Raw genomic sequence first — 10,015 nt, 5'->3', positions numbered from 1 at the left:
AAACACAGACCACGTGGTAGGGACAGTTTATTAAAGTCTTTCCTGGTCGGCTTGGGCCTGGGGTCTGGGGCCGGGTGGGGGCTCCTCACAGGCGCTGTCTGCCACCACGAAGCACTTGGGGAAAATGCCAATGCGGCCATCCAGGTGGCCCTCCAGCCACGCCTCGTCCACTGTGAGACACGTGGGTGACACTCAGCCCAGCAGCACCCTGTGCCTGGGCAGCCCCCACAGTGCCAGGGAAGGGCTGTGCCCGACTACCTTCACACAGGACGTCCACCACATCCCCGCGACGGAGGTCCAGGTCCTCTGGCCCCTGGGCCAGGTAGTCATGCTGGGCCACCACCTGGCGGAGGACTGGACGGCCCCCAGCCCCCTGTGGCAGGAGAGTGGGCTAGGGGTGGCTCAGGAGGAGGGTGCCCCATGCTGCCCGCGGCCACCCACACTCTGCCCCGCCTCACCCGGCACTGGAGCTGCAGCCCTCGGGGCCCCAAGGCCGCGTCCCTCCAGGCACTCTGCAGCTGCTCCTCCCCAGGGAGGGGGGTCCACGGTCCAGCATCGTTGGGGGCTCGGTAACTGCAAAATGTCCCCAGGGTGGGCCAAGAGGGTGACCCTGGGCAGGGCCTAGATATGCCCTGGGGAGCTGACCCCTGCGGCCAGTTCCCTCTCTACCTTCCAGGACCCAAGACCTGGACTGGGGAAGCCAGTTTGGTCCCTGCCTTGACCGGAGGGTGCCCCACCTACTCCTCAGCTCAGGACCCACCCCACACCCATCCTGTCCCTTCCAGTTCGCATCACGGGGCCTTTCTGGCTGACCTGAACTGCCCCTGCTGGGCCTGGTGCGGGAGGGCCTGAGCCAGCAGTGCCCGCAGGTGGGACAGATCAGCTCCTCTTGGGGCCTTCAGGGCCACTGTGAAGGCACACTGCACGGTGACAGTCACAGAGGACTCAGGGCCTTCTGCACCTGCTTCCTGAGGCCAGGAGAAGTGGCATCAGGCCTGGCCAGGGTGGGCTTCAGGCCCAAGGGTGAGGGCAGAGACTGGGGGCTGGGTGAGGCCTGGGAGGGGCAGGCAGCTTTATCTCTTACCCCAGCACCCAAGGGGTCCTCACAGGCACTGGGACCAGGCCCCCCAGATACTGGTGGCCCTGTGGAATAAAGCAGGGCTCGTGTGGCCATCTGTTCCCAATGGAGACATCTTGGGGTAGAGGACTGGCTAGTGGGCAGGTGGGCAGCTTGCCTTGCAGGACAAAGGCCAGGCCCGGCTCTGTCCACTGAGCGCCTTGCACTCAGGACCCCCTACCTGTGGGTGCAGGTGTCTTATTGCCCCTTGGCTCCACCTGGTGCCCCTGCAAGGGAAGTCACAGGCTGGGGTTCTGGGCTGGGGGGCCCTGGCCTTGAGGTGGCTCTCCCTGCCTGGGGCTTGTCAGGGCCCTGGGCTCTGTCCTGGTCAGCCAGTGTGATAGTGTGGCCTGAGAGCAGGGCTGCTGGCAGCAGGCCACAAGTCAAACCCTCGAGGATGAATTCAGGGCACTGACCACCAGCTCTGGGACCTCCTGAGACCCACCAAGCCACTAGGAAGGGCCAGGTCAGGGCATCGGGCATGAGGCCCAGTGAGTGAACTTAGGTGCAGTTCTAAGCACTGAAGCGGCTGAGTGCAGCTGTTAAGAGGGACACTGAGCCGAGGCTGAATGAATAGGACACTGACGAGAAAGCGAGGGTGGCCGCTCTCAGGACACCCAGGCACAGGCTCCACCAGGCCCTGCTCCTGGCTTCTGGCTGCTGTGCCTTCCTCCACCCACCCCACCCAGGCCTGGGGCTGGGAGCCTGAGAGCCAGGGAGCCAGCCGGAGTGATGCCTGTCCAGGGGAGGGCAGGAGCCCGTGCCCTCCAGGCTGCCTGCCTCCGACTGCGCCCAGGCTGCACTCCTGGGGGCCCACAGGGAGATTCCTACCACATCCCTGGCCCAGCCAGTGAGGAGGCTGCCCCACGCACCCCGGGCTCACGCGCTGGCTCGCAGCTGATGCCTGGCACGAAGAGCTCAGCCTGCGGCGCCTGGTCCGAAGCCACCTCCTGGTCCAAAGTCTCTGCAGGGTCAGGACTGCGGTGGGCGCCAGCTCTCTGGCGGTCTAAGCCTCGGGCCCTGGGCAGGGGGCCACAACTCAGGCCTAGCCGGTGTGGGCTTACAGCCCTGCCCTCCCAGAGCCCAGGACCTTTCTGTCATCGTCTCAGCAGCCCCTTCTGTCAAATGCAGTACAAGCCCTGCCCCAGGCAAGTCATGTCACTGAGTCCCCTCCCTGGACAGCTCAGTCCTGACCCTCATCCCGCCTCCCTTGCTGCGCCTGGAGTCACAGTGACTCGGTGAGTCTCGGCCTCCCCCCGTGTGCCCACCTCTCCAAGGGGGAGTTTTGTGGCAGGAGACAGGGTAGGCTGAGGGAGGCCGGGGCCCCTTTTCTGGCACCCAGGCATCTAGCCAGTTTCAATCTATAAACAGGTGGGGACAGTCCTGTCCCTGGGCAGGAATGGCCACGCCCAGCCCCTTCCTACCATGGTGCAGTCTCCAGACCAGCTTTGCTGTCAGCTCTCCATCCCTGTGGGCACAAAGGGACATCCTCACCTGGCCTGGCCAAGAATGGGAGACAAACAGGCGGCTCCTCTGCCCCAAACCTCAAGACTGCATGTCCTTACAGGTCCTCATGCCAGTGGGACGGCCACTCCCACCTCCCACTAGGGGAGGCTGGGGGCCCCGGGCAGGGGGACAGAGCAGAACCGTGGTCCCGCCGCAGTGTTCTCTCCTTACCAAAAGCCAGGCAAATGCAGGCCTGGCCTGCTGGATGGTCACTCACCTGCTGAGGCTGGAGACCTGAGTGCTGGTCACTGGGGATGGCAGACACTACCACCTGGGGGCGACAGGGGCACACTCAGACCCACTGGGGTCTGCACCTCCAGCACCTCCCAGCTGGGGGCTGCCCAGGCCTGGCTTTAGACTGCTGGACCACTACCGCGGGGGAAAAAAGAGACATTTCTGTGCTGATGATTTCTTTATGGTGCTGGGGATTGAACCCAGTGGTGCTCTACCACTGAGCTACACCCCAGCTCTTTTTATTTTGAGATAGGGTCTTGCTAAGTTGCTGAGGCTGGCCTTGAACTTATTTTTTTTTTTTTATATTTAGTTTTTAGTTGTAGTTGAACACAACCTTTATTTTATTTATTTTTATGTGGTGCTGAGGATCGAACCCAGGGCCTCGCACATGCTAGGTGAACGCCCTGCCGCTGAGCCACAATCCCAGCCCTAAGGCTTTGCTCCTGGCTTCTGGCTGCTGTGCCTTCCTCCACCCACCCCACCCAGGCCTGGGGCTGGGAGCCTGGGAGCCAGGGAGCAAGCCGGAGTGATGCCTGTCCAGGGGAGGGCAGGAGCCCGTGCCCTCCAGCCCCAAGGCCTTGAACTTATGATCCTCCTGCCTCAGCCTCCCAAGGTGCTGGGGTTACAGGCATGTGCCACCATGTCCAGCAGCCATGCTGATCATTTTAATATTTTTAGTACAAGTTTCAAAATATTTTTTGTTTCTTGTGACAGTCCTGTATTGTGGAAGGAGGACTGCAAATGGCTGCTTGGACACAGCCCCTTCTCCCTGCCCTGGCCTGCCCCAGGGACGTCTGTGGGTGGCACATGCCATGTGCAGCTGCACAGTAGTGTACTGGCTGAGTGCTGCTGTAAGTGACCACAGGTACACGCCAGTCTAAGGGCCACCAGTGCAAAAGCAAGGTGCTCTTCTTTGTGATGCTGGGAAATGCCATCGCCCCAAATCCCTCTTCCTGCCTTCAGAGGGGAACCTCTCCCAGTACCCTGTGATCTGGAGTCGCTGCTGGCCCCCGACCCAGGGAGGGGATATGGTACAGCCCAGGACAGCCATCTGGGTCCCACCCTACCCTCCTGTGTATGGCAGACAGAGGCAGGGGCAAGGCGTGGCCGCTGCCGGCCTCCTCCACAGCGGGCTTCCTGGGTCCTGGCTCCAGGCCCACAGCCCCACTGGGGATGCCATCCCCTAACACTCAAGTCAGTTTGAGGGCCTTCCAGTGGCCTTGACTGGACCCCAGGTGTCCCCAGGCATACAGCTGCGGCTCAGTGCAGGAGCGCAGCCGCACTAGAGCTCAGCGGGCCCTGGTCCGAGCCCAGGCTGGGGAGGGGCCTGCACACACTCTACCTTGGCCGTGCCCAGGAAGTCCACTGGCTGCAGATGCTCCAGGTGCCGCCGGGGGGGCCGGAACACCTCGCCCCTGGGAACCTGTCGGGGCTGTAGGGTAGCCTGTTTCTGGGATAGAGTCATTGCAGACCTTAGTGGCTGGCCAGCAGCAGGGGCAGGAGCCACTTAGACCCTGCCTGTCCCACAGCCACCTCCCTGAAGAGCTTCTTCTTGTCACACAGTAGCCCTCAAGGGGCTGAGCTGTCAACACCAGCCCCAGCTGTAGGCCACAGGTGGCCTGTCCAGGGCCAGCACCCTCACCTCTCTTCCACACCTGACCTCCTCACCTGCACTTGGTTCAAAGCAGTGTCCAGGCCGTCTTGGGCCCTCTCTGGCCACTTGGAGATGGCCTCCACCAGGGTGTCAGCAGCCTGGGTCCACAGCCCTAGTTGGCACTGTGCAGATGCCACATTGAACAGCACCTGGGAGTGAGGGTGAGGGATGGCAGGGGCCAGATCCTACCCCTGAACCCTCTGGCCCACCCACTCCCCACATGGGCTCCCCAGCCACAGCAGCTGAGGGTGCTTCTGGTGCCCAGCTGACATGGGGACTGTGGCCAGAGACCAGGTTGCCTGTGGCCACCCAGCCCAGTCATGGACAGTCAGGTGGCCCTGCCCTGTACCCAGCTCAGCCTCTGGCAATACCCTACTTTGCTCTGGGGCATCATCTTCTGCTTTGGACATTAGAGCTTCTCTCCCTGGACTGTGCCCGGCCTGCACACCCTCCCATGCCCTGTTCCCTGTACCTGCAAGTCTGAGGAAGGTCCTGCAGGGGCCGAGGGGACTCTCAGAACCCATTTTGCAATGGACAGGATGGGTTGGGTCAGGCTGCCCACAGCATCAGGGATACACCAAGTTCCATGGTACTCTGGGCCCCTTGCCCCTGGCCTCCACAGCAGAGTGCCTAGTCAACCTGGCTGCTTCAACGGGGAAATCCACTGGCCCTTCCAGTGGTCCTCTGTCCCCAAGACTGCCAGGTGGAACCTGAGTTCCTGCAGCTGGTGTCTGTCCTCTGGGCCCAGGAGGACCACCACCCAGCACCACGTAGTGCTCTGGGCTTTGGACCCTGGCTTCTGGACCCACACCGGCTGGGCTGCCCCATGATGACTTTGTCATGACTCACGTTGTCCCCACAGACCTCCAAGCAGGGACTCCTGGGAACCATGGGGCTCTGCTAAGTGCCCTTCCCTGTGCCAGCCCTGATCCTGGCAACCAGGATCAGGATCAAGCAGAGCCTTGGCTCTGGGACACCCTGCCCCAATCCACACCGGGCCTCCGAGCTTGCACCCGTCCCCAGCCCTTCCCTGCCTTGTGTGTGCCCAAGGCCTGGAGTGGTCCGTCCACATCACCACCAGCCCTCCTCAGGGCCTTAGGCCTCAGGGCTCACCGTCCACGGCCCACCAAGACAGGAGCACCACCCGCAGCAGCCCAGGCCCACAGACAGCACCTGCAGAGCCCAAGATGGCAGCCTGGGCAGCCACACCCCACACAACCCTGTGCCCGCTCACCTCCCAAGCCTGCAGCCTGAAGCGCAGGCCCAGCTGTGTGTAGTCGATGACAGTGTTGCCCCTCAGCTGTGCCAGGGCCAGCTGGAAGTCGGACAGGGCCCCCTGGAACCTGGGGGGAGCAGGGCCCCTCAGCAGCTGCAAGGTTAAGCCTGTGAGGGACGTCTGGGGGCACTGGCCCTGCTGTGGCTTGGGAAGACCTCATGCCTTGGGCACTCGGGGCCAGGCAAACAGCTCAAGGGATGGGTGCACCAAGGTGCCAGGAAGATGAGGTGGGGCTGCAGCCTGACTTTGCTGCTCAGCTCTGCTCACCTTTCTGCAGGCCTGTGGGTCGCTACCATGCACAGTGCTCAGGCACACACCCTGGGGCCTTCCCCCTCCAAATTTCGGATTTCCAGCTCCTGCTGGGAGATCCCCCAGCCCCACCAGACATCCCACCTCCCCCCGGCCAGCTTTCCAGGCTGATCAAAGCCTGCAGCCTGAAGGCCACCCTCCCTGGTTTCTCCTCTAGGAAGGACATGGTACAAAGTCGTGTGGCCACAAATATCCTGGATCAAGCCCTCATTTTCCACCTCTGAGAAATGGGCACAATCAGAAGGTCCTGCTTCTACAGATGTGATGAGGAGAGAACCAAAGGGTTGGGAAAGTGCCTGTGAGTCACGGCAGAGAAGGGTCGTGTGGGCCTGCTGTGCATCTCCGCAAGACCACAGAGTCCCTCCCCAGGCTGGGGACCAGGGGACAGAGGAGGAAGAACAGACTGGGCTTACTCAAGGGGCCTGGGCTCACCTCTCCAGCTGGAAGTTGGCCACTCCTCGCTGGAGAAACCCAACAGCCATGCAGGGGTCCTTCGTCACTGCTTGGTCAAATGCCTGGAATCAAAATGCACAAGAATGCCAAGGCCCAGAACCCAGTGCTTCTGATGGACGTGGGATTCCACTGGCCCCAGAGCCGTCAGCAGGCCCCTCCCACCTGCCTATGCCTTCAGGGTTGCTGCCACCCGACACCAGACTGAGACAGGGCAGGGCCCCCCAGGTATGTTGAAAGCCCACCATGAGCACAGAGAGAAGCTAGGAGGAACGCTCCAGTGCCAGTAACAGCTGCCTCGGTGGAGGGGACATGAGAATCTTGTCTTGTTAAAACGCTTTTTTGGTAGTTCACAAACGAGGTCATACTAGGTATCAATCACAGTCAGAACAATGAAGTGTCAGCATGAGAGGCTGATCATGTGGGAAGCACAGCTCTTCCTCAAACCAGTCTCCGAAATAACCCTACGTTCCCAAGGGGACAGCAGCCATCAGTTAAATACAGGCAGTAAAAGGGTTGTTTCTCATTCCAGCAATCTGTACCAGAGAAGAGCCTGTTGTTTCACTGGGTTTGACCTGGGTTTGCAGGTGGGGTGGCTGTTCATGTTTGCTATCCCACCACACCCAGCAGCCAAAGCAAACATTGTGCAAGTTTCACACCAACGGGCAGCAGTTCAGCTACACCCTGGTCAACTGTCCCCCTCCCAGAAGGTTTTACTCACGGTGGAGGCTCCTTCTACTTTTTTTCACACCTCTAACTAGCATGCCTGTGCTGTTGCATCCTATTTTGCTGGCTTTAGACAGGACCCTGTCCTCTCACGGTGGAGGACTTACAGCCTGACGCCCTCCACCTGTTCATGAAGGAAGCCTGGCTTAGCCCAACGTCACTCGAGGCCCTCCCACCAGTAGCCAGGGCTAAACTCCCTTGCTTGAATGGCACCTGGAAATGGGACTGTTTGTTACTGGGACAGCCAGGGGTGCAGATGCAGGTGGAGGAAGTAACGGGGATTCTACTCTTGGCCCTGCCTCTGGGCAGGTGCTCTGTGGGGGCAGTGGGCGCCCTCACCCACCCTGTCTGGTTCTTTCTGCTTCCTGCCTGCAGTGCATCCAGGCAGGTGCCACTGCTCATCCCAACAACTGTGGAAACCTGTCATCTGAGTGGTGGGCAGAGTGCGGCTGGCCTTTGTCACACATCCAAGAGCAGGCCCCACTGTGACAGTGACCAACATGAAGCGTTTACAAAGTAGAGGGAGCCAGGGAGCCTGCAGCCTCCTGAGGCGGGTGTGAGCTATGGCACCCTGAGCTCGGGCTCCCTCCACAGGCGGCAGGCAGTCCCCACGTCCCACCCTGGGCCTGAGCCCAGAGCCAGTGCTGGCCCTGGCTTTTCAGGATGACTGCTGTGGCTGGCCTGGGGCAGGACAGGCACCCCATTCTGGTTTTGACGGCTCAGGGGTCCCTGGAACACACAGCTCCCTGCTGCCTTAGGCATTCCCTCAGGAGGAGCACTGGGAGGGAGAACCCCCATGTTAGCCTCAGGGAGGAAGGGTAGGGAACCCCCAGGGGGCCACCCCTCATGGACCTCCCCAGGGACAGGTCTCTGCCACCAGTCCTGGGGCGCTCACCCGCAGCGCGGCCTCGGGGTCCCCGGCCAGCAGATGCACGCAGCCCATGTTGAAGCAAATCCTAGCGGGCTGCTCTGAGATGCCCGAGAAGAGGCGCAGCGCACTGCTCCAGTCCCCGCGCGCCACAGCCTGTGCGCCCAGGTGCCAGTCGCGCACCTGGTCCCCAAGCGAACGCATGGCGGCGAGGACACCGGCTGGCGCTGGTGGGGTCGGGCTCTGCCGTGACTGGGCCGGGTTTGACCAGCGGCAGGGCCCTCCTAATCCCAGAGGCCTGACCACGCCCCACGCCCGACCACAGACCCGGCCACGCCCTCCCGCAGCCCCTGCCACGCCCCCGTCCGTAGACCCGGCCACGCCTCCCCCACACCCCGGCCACGCCCCTCCGGCCCGTTGCGGGGTGGCCGGGTCCTCTCCCGACCCAACAGGCCTCTGTGCCTACAGACCGGCGAGGATTTTCAGGAGCCGGCATGAGGCCATGGGCCTGGCCAGTGTGCACCCTGCAGGCCAGCCGACAGGGGCACTCGCGGAGGACTGCACTTGACTCCCAGGGCCTCTGCAGGTGGAATCCCATCCTGGTCCCCGCCTCTGCCTTTCTCTTTGGGGGGCCTTCAACAGATTGGATGAGACCCACCCACGTGGGGGATCTTTGGCTTTACTGCACAGCTACTGATTGAAATATTGACCTTCACTGTCCAGGCCGGGGCTGCCTCGCACGTGTGCCATGCTGGGTTCCAGCCTCAGCGCCACATAAAACTAAATAAAAGTATTGTGTCCGTCTACAATTAAAAAAAAAAAAAAACTTCACTGAGACATGTGACAGGCCACATCTCTGGGCACCAGACCTAGCCAAGGTGACACATGAGATTGACCATCACAGCACCCAACTCAAGGAGCCAGATTTAGTTGTAACAGAGACTGACTCACCTTCCTGCCAGGCTGCCTTCCTTCCTGGGCTGGGCTGGGCCCTGTGGGACCATTGGACCTGTGATCTGAGGCCACTTTACTTAGATTTATGGTTGATACTCCCACCTGTGTGACCCAAGGGCTTCTACTTAACCTCCCTGAGCCTGCATCTTCACTTGCAAAATGGACTTTGGAGAATTCAAGGAAATCATGCCAACTGTGGGTGTATACCTGAACTGCGTGCCACCTCCCCTTCCTGGAGGGAGTCCTCCCTCGCCCATGTTCCATGGGTGCTCACCTTGTAAGTCAGGGGCCAGCACCACAAAGGACAAGAATACCCCTTGGCCTCCGCTCACAGTGGACAGCAGCCCCAGGGCTTGATGTGTGCTGCCCCCGAACCAGGGTCTTTGCAGGCCATGTGCCTTGTCCTCAGCACAGGGATGCGCTTGAGCCAGCTGCGCCTGAAGCCATCACCACACATCCACCTTGCCTGTGCTCACCCTGACTTCATTTCCCTCCGTCCTCGGCAGGTCAAAAAACCCCAGTGTCTGGCATCAAGGAGAAGCGACTGCTGCTTGGTGTGGGGCTCATCACTTTTCGGGTGATGTTTCGGTCAGATTTTTCGCCGCTGTGACCAAAAGACCTGACGAGAACAACTTTAGAGGAGGAAAGGTTAATTTGGCTCACGTTTCCGAGGTCACTGTTGCTCCGGGCCCAGGTGCGGCAGAACATCATGGCACAAGGGTGTGCCAGGAGAAAGCAGCTCAGGACACGGCCACCAGGAAGCAGACGCTAAGCTTGACTCACCAGGGACAAAGAATAAACCCCAAAGGCACACCCAGGTGACCCGTGGCCACCTGCACACGGCTACCACACAGTGCATTCAAGTGGACTGACTGGTTGATTAGGGCAGTGTCAGAACGCAGGACCAGACCAGTCAGGGTC

The 10,015-nt window shown here is 61.1% G+C and overlaps 1 protein-coding gene across 1 annotated transcript; it reads right to left on the bottom strand.

Annotated features, from left to right (window-relative positions):
* Positions 1-30: 30 nt before the first annotated feature.
* Noxa1 (NADPH oxidase activator 1) lies at positions 31-8,344 on the bottom strand. The gene is made up of 14 exons (XM_026415176.1): positions 8,168-8,344; positions 6,529-6,611; positions 5,746-5,854; positions 4,526-4,660; positions 4,200-4,307; positions 2,841-2,894; positions 2,542-2,585; positions 1,990-2,137; positions 1,299-1,344; positions 1,085-1,143; positions 814-968; positions 459-573; positions 259-373; positions 31-170 (listed from the first exon to the last, which is right to left on the bottom strand). The coding sequence occupies exons 1-14, from the start codon at positions 8,342-8,344 to the stop codon at positions 31-33; spliced, it is 1,488 nt and encodes a 495-aa protein (XP_026270961.1).
* Positions 8,345-10,015: the final 1,671 nt, after the last annotated feature.

The sequence above is a fragment of the Urocitellus parryii genome, chromosome 4, assembly GCF_045843805.1.
Source record: "Urocitellus parryii isolate mUroPar1 chromosome 4, mUroPar1.hap1, whole genome shotgun sequence".
NCBI lineage: Eukaryota > Metazoa > Chordata > Mammalia > Rodentia > Sciuridae > Urocitellus > Urocitellus parryii.
Note: the sequence above shows the minus strand (reverse complement) of the source record. Positions and strands in the feature narration are given on the sequence as shown.